This window comes from Tachyglossus aculeatus, chromosome 21 (assembly GCF_015852505.1).
Source record: "Tachyglossus aculeatus isolate mTacAcu1 chromosome 21, mTacAcu1.pri, whole genome shotgun sequence".
NCBI classification, from domain to species: domain Eukaryota; kingdom Metazoa; phylum Chordata; class Mammalia; order Monotremata; family Tachyglossidae; genus Tachyglossus; species Tachyglossus aculeatus.
This window is the reverse complement of record NC_052086.1, coordinates 32,718,729-32,740,057: the sequence shown is the minus strand read 5'-3', so window position 1 is coordinate 32,740,057 and position 21,329 is coordinate 32,718,729. Positions and strand designations below refer to the sequence as shown.

At 42.2% G+C, this 21,329-nt stretch overlaps 1 protein-coding gene across 1 annotated transcript in view; it reads right to left on the bottom strand.

Moving 5' to 3' along the window:
* The window catches only part of ADGRD1 (adhesion G protein-coupled receptor D1), a 398,243-nt gene that overhangs the window by 60,965 nt on the left and 315,949 nt on the right, over window positions 1–21,329 (bottom strand). The window contains exons 19-20 of the mRNA XM_038763906.1: window positions 16,781–16,847; window positions 8,792–8,858 (exon numbers count right to left, since the gene is read on the bottom strand). Coding sequence (XP_038619834.1) covers window positions 8,792–8,858; window positions 16,781–16,847 — 134 coding nt within the window. The remainder of the gene's footprint in view (window positions 1–8,791; window positions 8,859–16,780; window positions 16,848–21,329) is intronic.

Here is a 21,329-nt window from a genome sequence, read left to right as displayed (position 1 = left end):
ATCAAATGCCTTTTTGGCATTATTTTTGATTTCCACAGCTCAGACTCCCCCTGCCTAAGGTCCTGCTACTGAATTCCCTGACTTGGATGTGGTGGGTGTATGTGTACCCAGCCTGTACACTTTGCTCCTCTAATGCTAATTTTCTCACTGCACCTCCATCTCATCTATCTCGCTGCCAACCCCCCGCCCATGTCATCCCTCTGGCCTGGAACACCCTCCCCTCCCCAAATCTGACAGACGATTACTCTCCTGTGCTTCAAAGTCTTACTGAAGGCACATCTCCTCCAGGAGGCCTTCCTTGACTAGGCCACCCTTTCCTATTCTCCCACTCCCTTCTGTGTTACCCTGACTTGCTTCCTTTATTAATCACCGCCCCCGACCCCCAGTCCCACAACATTTATGTACACATCTGTAATTTTTAAACTTACATTAATGTCTATATCCCCCTCTAGACCTTAAGCTCATTGAGGGCAGGGAATGTGCCTGCTTATTGCTATAGTGTACTCTCCCAAGCACTTAGTACAGTGCTCTGCATACAATAAATACGATTGAATGAATGAATAAAGACATTTTAGTTCCACCTCCACCATTTAACTTGTGCTCAACTTTGAAACTCCCAGCTAAGGTCTTATTCTATTGTACTTACGTCTGTCTGGGCAAGTAGAGTCTCTACATTTCCCAGTCTCCACGTTTCTTTTTGTATACAGTTTTTCCCTAATTATACTACTCTTACTTCTTCCTCCTGAATTTAACCTTATTTTACTTTTTGTATGTTTTTAATGGCATTTGTTAAGCACTTACTATGTGCTAGGCACTGTACTAAACGCTAGGGTAGATACAAACTGATCAGATTGGACTATGGGGCTTACAGTCTCAATCCTCATTTTACAGATGAGGTAACTGAGGCATAAAGAAGTTACGTGACTTGCCCAAGGTCACACAGCAGACAGGTGGCGAGGGCAGGATTAGAAACCAGGTCCTTCTAACTCCCAGGCCTATGCTCTAACCACTAGACCACACTGCCGTGCTGTGTTGGTAGGATTCCAGTTTGAGGGATTTCCAACTTTATTCTTGTCTTCCAAAGTGCAAACAGCCTTACTCAATTTGGAATCATATGCAAATTTAATCATATTGATTCTTTCTTCTAGGCCATCAAATAAAATATTGAAAAGAACCAGCCCCATGAGCAACGCCTCTGAAATACTACTTGATATGCCTGCATTGGTAACATGTGCTATTGATAATTATCCTTGTGGTGTAACCCTTGAGCCTCCTGTGCCCCCACCTCACTTAAGCACGGTCACAGCCTCACTTTCCTGGTTTCCTAGTATGCTGACAAGGATGTCACTTGGAAAAATGTCAAAAGCCTTACTGAAGGCTAGAAATACTACAGTTACTGATTACCCCTTTCATTCTGCCATTACAGTAAACTAATTTTATCTGGTATGATTTGCTCTTCACAAAGCTGAGGTGGCTCCTTCCTTCTAATTGTATGTGCTCTTAGATGACTACAAATTTAATCATTGATGATTTTTCTAGTATATTCTCAGGTACGGATTTCTAGATGCATTTAGGTTTTTTTTCTTTTCGAAAGATGGCCAAATACTTGCCTTTTTCTAATTATCAGGGAAAGCTTTCCTCCATGAATCCTCAAAAAGAGCTGTGAGAGATTCTGAACAGCCCATTCCTCAAATGCCTTGGCATGCATTTCCACAGGCCCTGGAGATTGAAAGGTAACTATATTTTGAAGGCACTATTGAACCATTACTGTTGACTATTGAAACTATTGAACTATTGAACTACTGAACCACTACTTTCCCTAGTCCTGGCTTGTATTAACCTGCCCTTCAAATTCTAGAAGGTCTTGCTCCAAGCAATTGTTAAGCTTTTTAATAAAGTGTCTTTCAGGAAGGATGGGCAAATAATAAAAATGATGATAATAATAATAATTATGGTATTTGCTGAGCACTTACTATGTTCCATGCTCTGTACTAAGCCCTGAGGTAGATACAATCATCAGTCTCCTTTCTGATCTCCCATCCTCCTGTCTCTCCCCACTTCAGTCTATATTTCACTCTGCTGCCTGGATTATCTTTGTACAGAAATCTTCTGGGCATGTCACTCCCCTCCTCAAAAATCTCCAGTGGTTGCCTATCAACCTTCGAATCAAGCAAAAACTCCGCACTCTCATCTTCAAAGCTGTCCATCACCTCGCCCCCTCCTCACCACGCTCCCCATTTTGCAGCGAGGGACCTGAGGCACAGAGAAGTTAAAGTGACTTGCTCAAGGTCATACAGGTGGACCCAGAATTAGAACTAGGTCCTCTGACACCCAGGCCCGTGTTCTTTCCACTAGGCCATGGTGTTTCCTTCTTGTTCTCTAGTTCCCCTCTTTTGTCTAATGAAAACCAAGACTGATTTTTTTATTTTTGATATTTTTATACTGATTTTTTTATTTTTTTATATCTTCCCTTCCAGATGTAGCTCAGCTAAACTCATCTGTAAACAACTGTGCTATTTATGTACTATCCTTTTACTCTTCCAACACATGGTACAGTGTTTGAATGACAGTAAGTGCATGACAAAAACCATTATCATCAACTTCCTAATAATTTTTTAATAATAGATTTCTTGCACTTGCTTTCCAACAGAACCTTCCTATTGGTACCCTAATCCGATTATTCATTCAATTGTATTTATTGAGCGCTTACTGCATGCAGAGCAGTGTACTAAGAGCTTGGATGTACAATACAGCAATAAAGAGTGACCATCCCTGCCCACAGAAGGCTATTAAAATTTGTTTTCTTAGAACTCATATTCTTTATCTTTCTGATATATTTTCTTCCTCCCCTTGAAAGGTGGAATCTGGCCACTGTGGGATTCTCTCCTCCAAAGTTGCAACTAAAAGTTCCTTTAGAACATGGAACATTTACCACTTGCACATGTTCTCTTTGCACTACCAGCACAGTTGGGAGCTGATGGGTGGCACTGCTCAAATCAGCACAATAATCAATTCTTCTGCCCAGTCCTGAAATCTCTGTGCTGGCACCAAACTCCATGAATTGTTTTAAATGGGAGATTTCATTTTTTTCCTCTATGAGCCTAGTTCAGTGCTTTGCACACAGTAGGTGTTCAAAACATGCCTTTGATATTTGAGAACTTTTTCAAGGTTCTGAGACTGCTTCATGACGGTGTGACTGGTACTGTGAGAGCAGCAAGTGCCCTGTCTGATCTCTTCTCCATCCCTGGTGGAGTAAAACAAGAACCCCCAGTCCCCTTCAATTTATTTTGTAATGTCCCACTTGAGGGACTTGAATACAGGCATGAGACTAACTGCTTGTGCTCCTCTGAGAAACTTTTCCAACTCAATAGAGTTTCATCAAAAATTCTGAAGACAGCCATTCAAAAGTTGGGGAGGACCACGTCAAAGAACACCCATGCAAGAAGGCATGCAAATGATTATTATGGAAATGATTACTAACCGCTTCACCAAGTCAGCCAGATGCTGAAGGTAAGTCTAAAGAAAACTAAGGAAAGTATCAGTGTGCACCAGGGAAGTTCTTAACACAACCAAATATCTTCTTCCACACTTCCCTAGCTCCCTCGTTCAATCCACAATAGAGATTAGTTTTTTCCTTGAAAATTTCATAAGTGGAAATCGGTTTTTGAATCTTACACTCAGAAACATACTTAATGCAACATTTTCTTATATATTGGCAACAGACACAATAGCACATGAATATAGGATACAGATTTAGAAGTATTTATTGGGTCAGCTCAAGAGTTCACCCCAATCGCAAACTCTACCTCTGACAGTAAATAAATAAATGAATAAATAGGTATGGTATTTGTTAAGTGCTTACTATGTGCCAAGCACCGTTCTAAGCCCTGGGGTAGATACAAGGTAATCAGGTTGTCCCATGTGGGTTTCACAGTCTTAATCACCATTTTACAAATGAGGTAACTGAGGCACAGAAAAGTTAAGTGTCTTGCCCAAGGTCACACAGCAGACAAGTGGTGGAGGCAGGATTGGATCCCACATTCTCTGACTCCCAAGCCCGTGCTCTCTTCACTAAGCCACGCTGCTTCTCTATCAACATGGTGCTTGGAGGAGTCATATGATGGTATCTTCCTTGACAGCTAGCCTAATGCTTAAAGGTGTATCATCAAAAATCCCAAACTTTTCCCTTTGTCCCATTAAGGATAATAGGCAGTGTTCCCCTTGACTTCATTAGGCTCGGGTTCTGGAGCACAGAGCTGAACCCCAGGCTGCTTCTATCACGGAGCCCTGCAAAGAGATTCCGCTGCCACAGAGATTTCCCCACCCCGCTGCTGATCCTTCCCCTCCCTGGCTCCAGACTGCTCTAGACTGTAAACTCATTGTGGGCAGGGATTGTGTTTGTTTATTGTTAAATTTTACTCTCCCCAGAGCTTAGTACAGTGCTCTGCAAATGGCTTGAGCTCCGCCTCTGTGTGGGGAGGGAGATTCAGGCGGCTTTGTTGCCCCCGTGGTCCAAGGTGACCCCACAGTGCACAAAGGGGACTCTGACCTGCTGACAATTAATCCCTCCTTTTCTCTTCTCCCACTCCCTTCTGCATCACCCTGATTTACTCCCTTTATCCATTCCCCCTCCCAGACCCACAAAACTTATGTACATATTTCTATTTCATTTATTTATTTTGATGTCTGTCTCCCCCTTTAGACTGTAAACTCACTGTGGGCAGGGAATGTGTCTGTTATATTGTTATATTGTACTATTCTCAGCTCTTAGTACAGTGACCCCCCTCCGCCCCCCGACCCCGCAATGCCATATGGTTCCAAGATGGCAGATCAGGCTATGAGGTGGAGATTGAGAAGCAGCGTGGCTCAGTGGAAAGAGCCCGGACTTTGGAGTCAGAGGTCAGGGGTTCGAAGCCCGGCTCCACCACAAGTCTGCTGTGTGACCTTGGGCAAGTCACTTCACTTCTCTGAGCCTCAGTTCCCTTATCTGTAAAAATGGGGATTAAGACTGTGAGCCCCATGTGGGACAACTTGATCACATTGTATCCCCCCCAGCGCTTAGAACAGTGCTTTGCACATAGTAAGTGCTTACCAAATGCCATTATTTTATTATTATTATTATTATTATTAACGGACCATTGCAGAAGGGACCAAGAGTGATGAATGGGTCCCATTGGAGAATGAGGGATGCCAACATCCTGCTCAACCACCAACGAGAAGCCATGGAATCTGACGGACAGCACTGGGACTAATGAGGGTTCTCACCTGTCAGAGCCTCTTTGGGGAGGGGGCCAAGAGGAGCTGACCACATCAGCTAGGGGTGAGTTTATGCAAATGAAAGGATGTATTAAAACCCCCACCCGTGTAAGTTGCCTGCCTATGCTCAATCTGTGGATTGTTCAGTGCCTGGCCTGGAGGTCATGTTTTGAGCCGTCCCAGGCAGGAATGGGATAGCTTCTTCCTCCCTTCAAAGCCCTACTGAGAGCTCACCTCCTCCACGAGGCCTTCCCAGACTGAGCCCCCTCCTTCATCTCCCCCTCCCCATCCCCCACCTTACCTCCTTCCCCTCCCCACAGCACCTGTATATATGTATATATGTTTGTACATATATATTACTCCATTTATTTATTTTACTTGCACATATTTATTCTATTCATTTTATTTTGTTAATATGTTTTGTTTTGTTGTCTGTCTCCCCCTTCTAGACTGTGAGCCCACTGTTGGGTAGAGACCGTCTCTATATGTTGCCAACTTGCACTTTCCAAGTGCTTAGTACAGTGCTCTGCACACAGTAAACGCTCAATAAATATGATTTTAAAAAATAGCTATAATTCTATTTGTTCTGAGATTTTGACACCTGTCTACATGTTTTGTTTTGTTTTGTTGTCTGTCTCCCCCTTCTAGACTGTGAGCCTGTTATTTACTGTGAGCCTGTTGTTGGGTAGGGACTTGTACTTCCCAAGCACTTAGTACAGTGCTCTGCACACAGTAAGCGATCAATAAATATGATTGAATGAATTAATTAAAGGTGCCTGACTTGAAGGGCACTATGGTCTCTGTGTTCTCTACCCTATACCTCACTGGCAGTGGTAGCAAGCACTATTTCTGGAGTCCAACCAGTATGGTCACCTCCAATGCCATCTCTCTGATGGAAAATTTTGAACAAGAGTACAACACTGATCATTGAATTAATAGGTTTATCAACATTTCTAGACTGTAAGCTCCTCCTCTGGACTGTAAACTCCTTATAGGCAGGAATCATGTCTACCAACTCTAATGTACTGTATTCTTCCAAGCTCTTAGTACCATGCTCTGTACATATTAAGCTCTCGGGAAGTATCACAGATTGATTTCCCACCAGGGGAAGAATTTTAAGGGTCTAACATGGAAGGATTAAAGATAAATTTCTCAGAGCTGCCTGCCTTGGAACTTATCCCCCTTGATAATCTATACAACAGCCCTGACTGCTTAAGTAATCAAACTGATTAAGCAACAATTCCCCATAATTCAATGTGTGAGCATAATTGAAATGCTGTAACACACTCACTTCTCAGCGCCTGAGTCATGAACCTGTGTTCCCTCCTAAAGAGATGAAACCCATTATAACTGAAAGATGGGCTCAACCCAGATGCCATAGGATATAAAAGATATCTGAACACCCATTGCTTGTTGAAGAATCAAAGTTGGGGAACTTGATATAAATTCCAAATTGCAAAAAAAAAAATTTCCAAACCTCATCTCCCAGAGGACTCATATCTTCCTTCAAAACAGCACATAATGCCATTAGCAAGAAGTCTGCTCAAACCTCACTACTCTGAGATCAAAATAATAGTTCTCCAGTGCATGATCAGTCTGAGGGTGATCAGTCCATGGTCACTCTAAGTACCACAGCATTTATTCGTAATTTATTTTAATATCTGTTTTCTCCTCTGGACTATCAACTCCTTGAGGCCAGAGAACATGTCTACCAACTCTTTTATATTATACTCTCCAAAGCACTTACACTGTGCTCTGCTTGCAGTAAGTGCTCAATGAGTATCATTGATATTTATTTTTCCTGGGATCACTCAGTAGAAGTTGATAATACTGCCCTCATTGCTATAGTAATGGTACGGTATGAGAGAGACAGAGAAATCACCCAAAGACCATCCAAATGAGGTATGGAAGGGACAACACAAGAAATACAAGGAACCAAGAGTGTTTACTACCTATCCATCAATCACTCAATGGTATGATACTGAGAGCATGCTGTGCGCAACTTCACTTCTCTGGGTCTCAGTTACTTCATCTCTAAAATGGGGATTAGGAACTGTGAGCCCCATGTGGGGCAGCCTGATTACCTTGTATCTACACCAGTGCTTAGAACAGTGCTTGGCACACAGTAAGTGTTTAACAAATATTATTATTATTATTAATATTACTGTTATTATTACCATACTAAACACTTGGAAGAGTAGGAAGCAAATGACCTATTTTTCAGTCTACTCAGTGTGTATTCAGAGCGAAAAAAGGAGAACATAAGCACTCCTACTTTTGAAAACTCCAGTAGGAGTATTGTGACTTTTTTTTTTTACTGCCTTGCCTCAATCCCTTAGCCCAGCTACTTAGTAAGAAAGATACCAGTTACACCTACTCCTTACTCAGATCATCTGAAGCTTCCGGATTGCTTTATAATTCATTCATTCATTCAATCGTATTTATTGAACACTTACTGTGTGCAGAGTACTGTACTAAGCGCTTATATCACCTTTGTTCTTTCATTTGTCCATACACACAAATTTGAGATATCTTATACTTATGACTGAAAATGCAATAAACTATCTACATTTCAAAATTTAAAAACAACAAAGAAATATGTTTTCAGTTGTATAATTGTTTTTTCTAAGAGGGACTGGGCTACTGTAAGAGACCGTTAACATGTCAATGAAACAACTTCTCCAGCCAAGAGGCACAAGCAGAACAGGTCAGATCATAAAACCATTTCTGTGGAGTCTGATGGCTTCAGCCCCTCCCCAAGTGGAAACTGAACTGAGGCCATTTCTGTTTGATTTGAATGAAAATGAAACAAGGTCAAAATGTAACATAAGTCCCTGTTTGTGTGTGTGTGTTTGTTTTTGCTTTTATGGTATTTGTTAAACACTTACCATGTACCAGGCATTGTACTAAGTGCTGGAGAAGAGATAAGCTTGTAGCTCAGTGGAAAGAGCAGGGCTTTGGAGTCAGAGGTCATGGTTTCAAATCCCAGCTTTGCCAATTGTTAGCTGGGTGACTTTGGGTAAGTTACTTCATTTCTCTGGGCCTCAGCTACCTCATCTGTAAAATGGGGATTAAGACTGTGAGCCCCCCGTGGGACAACCTGATCACCTTGTAACCTCCCCAGCGCTTAGAACAGTGCTTTGCACATAGTAAGCGCTTAGTAAATGCCATTATTCTTCTAGACTGTGAGCCTGCTGTTGGGTAGGGACCATCTCTATACGTTGCCAACTTCTACTTCCCAAGCGCTTAGTACAGTGCTCTGCACACAGTAAGCGTTCAATAAATACGACTGAATGAAGCTAATCAGGCTGGGACATAGTCCATGTCCCACAAGGGACTCACAGTCTTAATTCCCATTTTACTAATGAGGCAACTGAGGAACAGAGAAGGTAAGTGACTCAACCAAGGTGACACAGCAGGCAAGTGGCAGAACCGGCATTAGAACCCAGGTCCTTCTTACTTCCAGGACTCTACTATTACCTCTAGGTCTCTCCTGTCATTTGATTTGGCCATTAGTCTAGTGTGATCTACTTACCACAATCACAAACAGGGCAGGGGCCACAAAGGCCCAGATTGCTCCATTCTCCAAGGAAAGCCAGCAACTGCAGAAAGAAAGGAGAGTCATTAATATTCACCCAGCAGCTACAAGTTCAAAGGCAAGGTCATTGAATTAGCAATGCAATTAATTAGGATGCGGAGGTTCTACAACTTGAACCCAAAGTTTGATTTTGAAGGGGATAATTATGACACTGATGACATTCCTGGTCTTACTTTCAGGAGGTGACCAAAGTTTAAAGCTGAGTTTGTCTTTCACAGATGTCTGTAAGCCATTGTCGGTTCCAACCCGCCTGAGGGTGGAGGGTGAGTTGAAGTGGTTGATTGTCAGGGAAAGTGATATACAATCTTTCATTTCTATAACCCACCCAGAATAATACAGGACTTAAGAGGAGGAAATATTTGCCCCAGGCATGGTCTTTCCATCTAGAGAAAAATATGAAATCTCCTATCTTATTCTTCCAATGACAAGGAAAAATGTGGAAGAGTGAAGAGCAAGCTTGGGAAGAGGGATGCATCATCAAGATCATTTCTCAAATTTTATGCAAATACCAGGAACGCTAGGTTAAAGAAATAAGAATGAGTGTGTTGAAACTTGGCATTTGCAGGGCTACATTTCAGCCCTGCTTTCACCTGCAGTTCCCAACAAAGCCCAAGATTTTTCAAATGTCCCAATTTATGTGGTGCAGCATTTGCACTTTGCCTGATTGATGTCAGGAAGGTAAGCCTGCTGGTTCAAGCGGTCCGTCACGCTCTTCGTTTGGGATGTAACTGAAGATGACTTTCTGAAGGCAAACCTATCTTTCTAACTCTTCAGTAAGGAGAGATTTAAGCGAACAAAAAATGTGCTAAGCCCCGCTACATTTCCTTCTGCTAATCAAGTTTGTTACCCCAGTCCCACCCCAAGAAGGAACCAGATCACTGAGCCTGGGAAACACCAAATTTACCTATTAAAAACCAGAGCACTGCTGATAAACTAGGACACTGCTCATTTGTCATCTCTGAGGACTGTGCTTACATGCAGACATCAACACCTGAATTTGGCGATTTGGGATTAAAGAAGCAAAGAAGCAGCGTGGCTTAGTGGAAAGAGCTCGGGCTTGAGAGCTACAAGTCGTGGGTTCTAATCCTGACTCCACCACTTGTCAGCTGGGTGACTTTGGGCAAGTCACTTCACTTCTCTGGGCCTCAGTTCCCTCATCTGTAAAATGGGGATGAAGACTGTGAGCCCTATGTGGGACACCCTGATTACCTTGCATCTACCTCAGCGCTTAGAACAGTGCTTTGCACATAGTAAGTGCTTAACAAATGCGATCATTATTATTAAAGGGGCTATGCAAGAACTAAGGCATTATATTTATTACTATCACATCATCTGAGCTCCCAGTGTGCCTAGGACCCTGTCCTTAGAAGAGGACAACAGAGGTAAAAAACACATTGGCCATGTTAACACTTGGCAACCATATTTTTTGAATGGTATTTTTCTGTTCAGGGCCCAAATTTCCAGAGTGGTTTACTGGGAATAACATGGGACTGGGAGTCAGGAGACCTGGATTCTAACCCTCGCTCCACCATTTATTTGCAGTGACACTTTAGGCAAATCACATAAAAAAATAATAATAATAATAATGGCATTTGATAAGCACTTACTATGTGCCAGGCACCTAAAGTTGGTTTCCAAGTGGCAGTGAGAAGCAGCATGAGCTAATAATAATAATAATGGCATTTATTAAGCACTTACTATGTGCAAAGCACTGTTCTAAGCGCTGGGGAGGTTACAAGGTGATCAGGTTATCCGTGATCAGGTTATCCGATGGGGGGCTCACAGTCTTCATCCCCATTTTGCAGATGAGGTACTTGAGGCACAGAGAAGTTGAGTGACTTGCCCAAGGTCACACAGCTGACAATTGGCGGAGTCAGGATTTGAACCCATGACCTCTGACTCCAAAGCCCGGGCTCTTTCCACTGAGCCATGCTGTTTCTCATGGAAAAAACACAGAGCTGAGAGTCAGAAGGACCTAACAACAATAATAATAATAATAATTGTGGTCTTTGTTAAGCACTTACTATGTGCCAAGCACTGTACTAAGCACTGGGTTGGATACAAGCAAATCAGGGTGGACACAGTCCCTCTCCTACATGGGGCTTGCCATCTTAATCCCCATTTTACAGATGAGGTAACTGAGGCACAAGGAAGTTAAGTGACTTGCCCAAGGTCATCCAGCAGACAACTGGGGGAGCTGGAATTAGAACCCAGGTCCTTCTGACTCTAAGGTCCATGCTCTATCCACTAGGCCATGCTGCCTCACTTAACTTCACTTAACTTCTCTGGGCCTCAGTTGCCTCACCTGTAAAATGGGAAACAAATACCTGTTCTCCTTGCCTTTTTTAATATCATTTGTTAAGCACTTACTATGTTCCAGGCACTGTACTAAGCTCTGGGGTAAATACAAGCTAATCTGGTTGGACATGGTCCCTGTCCCACAATCACAGTCTTACTTCTCATTTTACAGATGAGGAAACTGAGGCAGAGAGAAGTTGAGTGACTTCCCCAAGATCACACAACAGACATGGAATTGAAACCCATACCTCTACACAGGACTGTAATTAAACTTAGACTGCATCTACCCTAGAAAATCAAGAAGAATTTAGCTGGATTCCAGTTGTCCAAATGGCACCATTTGAGAAGCAGTGTGGCGTAGTAGATAGAGCACACACCTAAGAGTCAGAAGGTCATGGGTTCTAATGCCAGCTCTGCCACTCGTCTGCTTTGTGACATCGGGCAAGTCACTTCACTTCTCTGGGCCTCAGTAACATCATCCCAGCTGCCACTTGTCTGCTGTGTGACCTAGGGAAAGTCACTTTACTTCTCTGGGCCTCATTTCCCTCATCTGGAAAATGGGGATTGAGACTGTGAGCCCCTCGTGGGACAGGGACGGTGTCCAACCCTCTTTGCTTGTATCTACCCCAGCGCTTAGTACAGTGCCTGGCACAGAGTAAGAGCTTAACAAATACCACAATTATTATTATTATCATTACAACTATAGCTGCGTCTTGCAAACGCATATGTGTCAGTCCCAGCCAAACTGACCAAACTGCATTTGAAAATGCTATCAGTTTACTAATATATGGTATTTATTGACCCCTTACTGTGTGCAAAGCACTATAGTTAGCGCTTGGGAGAGAACAATAATCCAGAGTTGGTAGACGTTCCCTAACATCTAGGAGTTTATAGTGTAAAGGGGGAGACGTGTGATGGATTATGATTTCCAGTCACTGACCCAAATCTATTTAGACCATCATTTTTTAATGAAACTTCAAAATTTTTCTGATATACCCATATCTGTAAAAGAGGCAACTTCTGAATGTCAGGGATTTGACAAAATCTCCATATTGTTTTATTCATGCAATACATCAAATTAACCTGTTCTTGTCTTTTATAAACTCACAAATTTGGGCAGGCTAAGCACTTTGCAGAGAAGGAGCGTAGCCTCCTAGAAAAAGCATGGGATTGGCGGTAAAGAAACCCAAGTTTCAGACCCTGGGTTCCACTTGTTTGCTGTTTAATTTACCTGTACTTCAGTGTCCTCATCTGTAATACCTGCTCACCCTGCTTTTTAGGCCATAAGAAACATGTGGGACTGGCACTGATTCCAATATGCTTATATTGCATCAAAATCAATCAATCAGTCAATGATATTGAGCACTTACTCTGTGCAGACTACTGTCCTAAGTACTTGGGAGAGTACAATATAATAGAGTTGGTAATAGAGCTCATATAATAGAACTGCCCACAAGGAGATTACGGCCTAGACTGCAGAGCTTGGCAGGCAAATAAATAAATAAATAAATAAATAAATATGGCTTTAAATCCCCCTCCTTCTCCCCTTTTAGACTGTGAACCCGTTGTTGGGTAGGGATTGTCTCTCTCTATTGCTAAATTATACTTTCCAAGTGCAGTGCTCTACACACAGTAAGCACTCAATAAATATGATTGAATGAATGAATGAATAAATGCCATCATTACTATTTTATATTATCATTTGTAAACCTCCAAAGTGTTTTAGATCAGTTCATGCCCATGGGATTGGGGTGGGTCATTAGATGGAAAGTTGAGAATATAATACACTCCTAAATATTGGTATGTATATCTTGGAAATGCAACCATCTCACACTTCTTTCTAGCACCCCACTGCTTCTGTGGGAAGCCGACTACTGGAACAGATGGACCATTAGTCTGATCCAATAATAATATTTCTCTTTTTTTATCTGCTTGTAATGGAATGGCATTTCATAGTTTGAGTATTGCAACAGATAACAAATTTAAAAACTCACTTTGGAAGTGCAGAGATCTCATTTAGGCTATTTCTGATCCCAATTCTTTGGCTCTTAATGCTATCCATAGTCTTACTCTTAACAGATCTATTTGGTGTGGCCTGATGTCAAACTAGCTTCTCTTCCTTGGATAGTGCTTGATTTTCATAAAGATTCAGTCAGCTAAACCAAAGTCTTCCCAATGCCTCTAAATTAGTTGGAAAAGTCCCTGCAAGTCAAAATCATGCTTAATTATATTGTGAAGCAACAATCTATGCCCGGCTCTAGTTGACTTTCACACCTCTCTAAATATCTATTTCAGATTTCTTTTGCACAGATACCTTGCCTCGGGTGACACGTCCCCATAAAAGAGCAATCAATTATTTTCATCTATTCATTAATTCTCAAAATGTGTTCCATAATGGTCTTGCCCAGCCCAACTCTGTGGATGGTTCAGATGAAAGTCTTTTTTTGAGCGAAAAACTCTTGTGCGATGCAGCCTTTGCTTAAGGATTGTGAAAACTCTTGCAATTTCAGAGGTTCAGTGGAGCAAGCAGAATAACCCCACCGGGCAGCGATGTTTCTTTCTGTTTTTCAAACAAATCGTTTCCCATTTTGGACATTTAGCTAAGAAACAACATAGAAATGATATCCCAAGTGTACGCTGGGTCTACCCAGCCAAAGCAGGTGCAATTATGCAGTGAATTGGAATAATTACAATGAGCTTTAATCTTGCTCTGACAGCAATATGTTCAGCGTCTGAATCCGTCGCCCCAAGTGGGGTTTAGAGCTGTGCCTCTGAGCCCATGATCTAAGTTTTGCATAAGCCTCCTCAAAAGATTTGGTTAGCAAATGGCTACCTGCCACTCATTAGGTGGTACGCAGGTAGTAGCACTGATAGTAGTAGGAGGAGCAGTAGCATTTATTGAAAGAACACTTAGTGGCAGTGCACTGTAATGATAATAATAATTGTGGTGTTTGTTAAGCTCTTATTATGTTCCAACCCCACTGTACTAAATCTAGGGAGGACACAATCCAATCAGATTGAACACAGATTGTTATTATTAGCCTTATTATTATAAAGATGGTGAGGTCTTTATAGAAGTCCTTATAAAGAAGTCTCTGGCACAGGTGTTGGTTAATGGCACTGTTTGCAATAGGTCTCATTTTTCTTTTATTTTTTAAGATATTTGTTAAGCACTCACTATGTACCAGGCACTGTAAGTCACTTACCCAAGTTAATGCAGCAGACCAGTGTGATTTGTGTTCTAATCCCAGCTCCTCCGCTTGTCTGCTGTGTGACTTTGGGCAGGTCACTTCACTTTCCTGTGCCTCAGTTACCTCATTTGTAAAATGAGGGTTAAGACTGTGAGCCCCATGTACTTCCCAAACGTTGGCAGAGACTGTAATCCAAGAATGATAGTTGGGCAACATTTTTAAAGAAATGTGCCTAGGGGCAGCCTGAGAATCATTCTTCTGGAAATTCCCAATTTGGCCTCACTCTTTCTGTAGGTATTAGAATTCTGGCAATAAAGTTTGGCCATCTTGAGATTCCCAGGGGGGATTTATTTCAGACTCATGGGGAGCATAAGAATCTCCTAGGTGTTTTGGCCATAATTAAAGAACTTCCCCAGTTTTTCCCATTGTCTTTCCCACTTGACCTTGTAATGGGGTCAGCGCAAGAGGCTGTTCTTGCTTCAGGAAAAATTGGCTCTCAGAGACTGTTGCTAGTCCTGGGCTCCAGGAACAGAAATAAAATGAAACTAATGCCTTCGATCTATGAGGGAGGAGTGGGGAGGGAGAAGAAAACATTCATTTTACTTAGAAGATTCAACAAACAGCTAAGGGCACTGATATTAAAAAGGAACAGCAAAGTGATCTGTTTAGTCATGCCCTTTCTGAATGAATTCAGACAATACTTGGTTTAAATGCTTTAGTAGATTGTTGTACTAAAGCAGAGAAGGCTAAATTTCTCCCAGTTTGGCAATTCAGATGAAAAAAAAAAACATTTCATCTGGAGGCTATAAAGATGTTCCAGCTTTCTCTTAAATTGTCTCCACGATGTTTCCTTTTTCATGTTATCAGCTGGTGGCACCTCGGATTTGTGAAGAGAGGAACAGCAGTCTTCTAAGGGGCAGTTTCCCCAAGGGCCCTGGAGTCGATGGCCATTAAACAGAGAGGAAAGTTGGCTTTTTCTGGAGCTTTAATCCCTGGTTTGTGCTCCTTCCCTGTCCTCCAAACACTGGAGGGCATTGGTGCCAGTGGGCTGCTCAACTATAAAAATTCTACTATGAAAGCAGTATTTCCTGGTAGAATGAACCCGAGCCTGGGGGTAGGAGGATCATGTTCCTAATCCAAGCTCTGCTACCGACCTTGGGCAAGTGACTTCACTTCTCTGTGACTCATTTACTTCAACCGTAAAATGGGGATTAAATCCTCCTCCCTCCTACCCTGAGCCCCAAATGGGGTAGGGACTGTGTCCAACCTGCTGATACTGGATCTACACCAGTGCTAATTTCAGTTCCTGGCACACAGTAAACTCTTAACAAGTACCATTAAAAAATAATTAATGGGGGATGGCTCTCAAACATACACATCCCTGAGTAGAGGAAGGTTGGGTAACCAAAATACCTACAATTTAATCAATTTGTTGTCCTCCAAGAAACTTTCCCTGCCACTGAGGCACACAGTGTTTAGACAGGCTCTTCAATAGCAAGGTTTGGAGGCATGAGGAAATCCGTCAGGTCATGACCTCGGAGCATTTCCTCCACAAACCAACCCCCACTCAACATTAGGGCCTAGGCAAATCCAGCCTCACTGTTTCCCAGCAGAAAGTGAAGCAGAGAATTGGGCACTCCCCAAAAAGAACAATAATGACGGCATACGCCTTCCCTGAGTAAGCCCTCTTTTCCTTTTCTTCAACTCTCTTCTGTATCACCCTGACTTGTTCCCTTTTTACATTCCCTGCTCCCACCCCCACAGCTCTTATGTATCTGTAATTTCTTTATTTATATTAATGTCTGCCTCCCCCTCTAGACTGTAAGCTTGTTATGGGCAGCAAAGCTGTTATACTGTATTCTCCCAAGTGCTTAGTACAGTGCTCTGCACACAGTAAATGCTCAATAAATATGATTGACTGACTTACTAAGTGCCAAGCACTCTCCTAAGGACTGAGGTTTATACAATGTACTAGGATGGGACACAGTCCCTATCTCGTACAGGGTTCGCAATCAAAGAGGAAGGAAAAACTGGTATTTTATCCCCATTTAGCAGATCAGGAAACTGAAGCACAGAGAAGTGAAGTGACTTGTCCAAGGTCATGCAGCAGGCAAGTGATGGATCGGGGATTAGAACCTAGATCCACTGATTCTAAATCCTGTGTTCTTTCCACGATGCCCGCTCCCTCTCAGTGTCGGTGGGGAGAGAGGGATGCCATGAAGACGTCATGGTGCCAGAAGTGGAATTATTTCTCCACTGATAGTGGGTAGTTCAGGGAGGACAGCATCATTTCCTTCAGTAGCGAGTGACAATGCATAGCCCCTTTTGGTGTCTGTTTATTGCTATATTGTACTCTCTCAAGCACTTAGTACACAGTAAGCACTCTATAAACACGATTGAATGAATAAATGAGGAGGTAAACTTTCTTCCTACTTACTTGTCACTTTCCCCATAACTGTCCATGGCTGAAGATACAGAGATAATGCAGATGAGTAGAGGGGAGCCTGCAATAAAATCAAAGTAGAGAGGATAGTTAACATGAAAAAAAATCCCCCTCTGGTAAGACATTCAATCAGGGTCTGGGTAGCTTCAGGGAGAAATCACTGCATGAAAGCAAAGGGTGAAAACACCCAATCCTGAGAAGCTAAAACTATAAACCTGTGAAGTGTGTTTTGAGATGAGACCCTAGAAGAGATAATGAAGTCAGGGTGCAGATGATCAAAACTCATCACCCTATGTGCTTTAGAACCAAGCCTCATGACACTCACCTTTCAACTCTGATGGTTCGAAGTCAATGTAAGTTGGGATGCAGCTACAAATGTATCAGTGACATAAAGGGGAGGGAAATAAGGGCTTTCTCAGTGATGACCTCTTGTAAGAAATTTGGTTTTAGGAAGGTTATGGAGGTGGGAAGAATGGTAGAAAGTGAGATGTGAAGGGGGAGGGAGTACTCAAGTGCTTAGTACAATGCTCTGCACAAAGTACATACTAAATAAATACCATTGAGTGATTGACAGGGAAGACATGGGCAAAGGGTTGACGGTGGGATAGTTGAGATAGAGGTCCAGAGTGTAAATTGGTGTTTAGAGGAGTTAACTCTGAGTGTGGAATTGTGGTAGGAGATCAGTGAAGTAAGGAAGGAGGAGGAGAGCCAATTGAGTGCTTAAAAGCCTATGGTAAGGAATTTCTGTTTGATGTGGAGTTGGATGGGCCACCACTGGAGGTTCTAAAAGACTGGGGAGATATAGATTGAACTTTTTTTTGAGAAAAATGATCCAGGCTACAGAGTAAAGTATAGCCTGGATTGGGAAGAGAAAGGAGGCAGGGAGGGGGTCAATGCAGCAGGCAAGGTGGGATAGGAAAAGCACTTGGATCAGGATGGTAGTAATTTTAAGGGAGAGGAAATGGTGGATTTCTGGAGATGTTCTGAAGGTGGGACTGATGGGAATTGTTGACAGATCATACTCCCTCTTAGATTGATTGGATTCCTTATGTGAGACAGGAACTCTGTCCAAACCGATTGCTCTGAACCTACCCCAGCTCTATGACACGTTGTAAGTACATAATAAATACCACTACAATAACAACTAAAGTCAGACAGAACAGAAGAATTTGAATTTAAGAAGAGTCCATGAATTTAACATGTCTATAAAACCCAATACTTTCTCTTGAACATTTGAAAGACTATCAAACATTTTGGCCAATAACTCACTTGTACGATAGTAGGTAGTCCCACCTAAATTGTAAACTCCTTGGAGCAGGGATTATATCTATAGCACGGGTTTGGGAGTCAAAAGGCCATGGGTTCTAGTACTGATTCCGCCACTTGTCTTCTATGCTCACTTTGGGTATGTCACTTCACTTCTCTATGCCTTGGTTACCTCATCTGTAAAATGGAAATTGAGACTGTAAGCCCCACATGGGAAAGGGACTGCGTCCAACCCGATTTGCTTGTATCCACTCCAGTGCTTAGTATACTGCCTAGCACACAGTAAGCGCTTAACAAATAATGTAATCATTATTATTATATCTATCTAGCATTTATTTTACTCTCCTAAGCATTTAGAACTATGCTCACCATACAGAAAGTGCTCAATAAATATCACTGATTAATTGATTGTTTTCCTCATAATTTTTATGGATAATTGCCTTTCTCTCTGCCAGGATCTCTTTTTTCATTCACTAATTCATTTAGTCATATTTATTGAGTACTTACTGTGTGCAAAGCAGTTTACTAAGCACTTGGGAGAGTACAATATAACATATTCCCTGCCCACAATGAGCTAACAGTCTAGAGGGGGAGACAGATATCAATGTGAATCGATCAATCAATCAATAAATTACAGATAAGTACATAAGTGCTCTGGGGCTGGGAGGTGGGGGAGATGAATAAAGGGATCAAGACAGGGTTTTCTTCATCTTGGCCTGACAGGAACAGAGAGAGAGGAATATGTCATTCCCATAAAGTGGTCCATTTCATTTTCTGACCTAAGGAAATAGCAGTACCTTAAGAGGGGCATAGTATGTGTTCTTCAGTAAGGGAACAGATCTGTCACAGGCTCTTCCTACTGCAGGTGGGTTGCCGGTCTAGGTGGCTGGCCCCTTGTGACTTAAGAACAGCTGGGTTGTTAGAGATTTCTTTCTAGCTTTATGAGCCTGGATCCTGTCTTTGTGCATCAGGGAAAGAGGGAAGATAGGTTGCTAAAGGCAACCAGGCTTTGAGACAGTTTGAGAAAAGCGAAATTTTCTGTGGCTTTCAGTGACAGGGTAACTAACCCTGAAGCTAAGGGAAAGCTACTCTGGCTCCAAAATGCACCCTTCTCAGGACAGGTCTGCTGGAGTTGAGTAACCCATATAATTCTGCATGAACTCCAGAGTCTGCCTGAATCATCCAGGCAACAGAGGCCCTGAGTTCATCTCTCTTCCTGACTGACTTGACTCTCCTCAAAAGACAGATCTAAATTAATCATCGATCAATGATATTTATTGAGTGCTTACTATGTGCAGAGAATTGGACTAAACGTTTGGGAGAATGCAACAGAGCTGGCAGACACATTCCCTATCCACAGTGAGCTTACAGTCTAAATTAAGCAGAAAAGGTCTGAGGCCAAAATCATACAATAGATCCTTCATCCCCCACCTTCTACTCCTTAACACAAAGATATTTCAATATCTGAATAAAAAAACAAAAATCTCTTAAGTATGTTTTCTTCCTGTGCTCTTTCAGGGCAGGTCATGTTAATTAGGTCAATCAATCAATCAATCAGTCATATTTACTGAGAGCTCCCTATGTGCAGAGCACTATACTAAGTGGGGGTCCTTTTCAGCATCTCTTAACTACTGGTAAACATCAGGATGTTTGAAGATCTAGATTTTGAAATTTCAGCTCGTACCCTGGTGCAAAGAGCTCAGGCCTGGGATTCAGGGAATCTGGGTTCTAATTCAAGTTCCAACAGTTACCTGCTATGTGATCTTGGGCAAATCATTGAACTTCTCTGTATCTTAGTTTCCTCATCTGAAAAATGGGGATTAAATGTCTGTTCTCGCTTCTACTTGGGCAGTGACACTCATGTGGGATGGGAACCTAGTTATCCTGTATCTACCCTAGCACTTAGTACAATGTTTGGAACTGTTATTATTATATTATTGTTATTATTAAGAAGAAGAAAGGACATTTTTCCCCTTTTCCTGTTCTTAGGCTTAGTTCATTCATTCAATCATATTTATTGAGCACTTATTGTGTGCAGAGCACTGTACTAAGCACTTGGGAAGTACAAGTTGGCAATATATAGAGACAGTCCCTATCCAACAATGGGCTCACAGTCTAGAAGGGGGAGACAGAAACAAAACAAAACATGTAGACAGGTGTCAGATTCATCAGATCGAATAGAATTAAAGCTATATGCACATCATTAACAAAATGAATAGAATAGTAAATATGTACAAGTAAAATAAATAGAGTAATAAATCTGTACAAATATATACAAGTGCTGCGGGAGGGGAAGGACGTAGGGCCGGGGGGATGGGGAGGAGGAGAGGAAAAAAGGGGGATCAGTCTGGGAAGGCCTCCTGGAGGAGGTGAGCTCTCAGTAGGGCTTTGAAGGGAGGAAGAGAGCTAGCTTGGCGGATGTGCGGAGGGAGGGCATTCCAGGCCAGGGGAAGGACGTGGGCTGGGACCTGACGGAGGGATAGGCGAGAACGAAGCACAGTGAAGAGGTTAGCTGCCGAGTAGCGGAGGGTGTGGGCTGGGCTGTAGAAGGAGAGAAGGGAGGTGAGGTAGGAGGGGGCAAGGTGATAGAGAGCCTTGAAGCTGAAAGTGAGGAGTTTTTGCTTGAATCATAGTTTAATAAAGCATGGGCCTGTGAGCCAGAGGACCTGGATTCTAATCCTGGCTCTGCCACTAGCTTGTTGTGCTATGTTTCACTGGTCATTTAAGTTATCTGTGCCTTAGTTTCCTCAACTGCAAAATGGGGATTCAATACCCTCCTTCTTAGACTGTGAGTTCCATGTGGGATAAGGATTGTATTTGGCCTGATTAACTTGTGTCCACTTAGAAGAACTTAGTACAGTGCTTGACACATAGTAAGTATTTAACAAATATCATACAAAAAAATCAAAAGTCTGCGTGGGATTTTATGTTTTAATTAAACTCCAGATAATAACTCAGCTCCTCTCCAGATAATTCTCTCCACAAATTTGCCTTCCAGAGGTGAATTTTAGTACAGAGTAGTAATAGTAGAAGTAGCAACATTTATCAAACAGCCATAAGCAGTTTACATTCTAATAGGGGAGACAAACATAAATATATTTACAACTAGAGTAGTCAAAATAAAGAATTGAGTCCATTTGTACGTGGGGGCTTAGGAGGGTACAAAAACATTCATACGGGCCAGAGTTGGCTGGAGGGATGATATAGTTCATTGTGCTGGGAGATTAACTGGGGAAGGCTTATTGGTAGAGGTTCGAATGTGGAGAGATCCATGGTC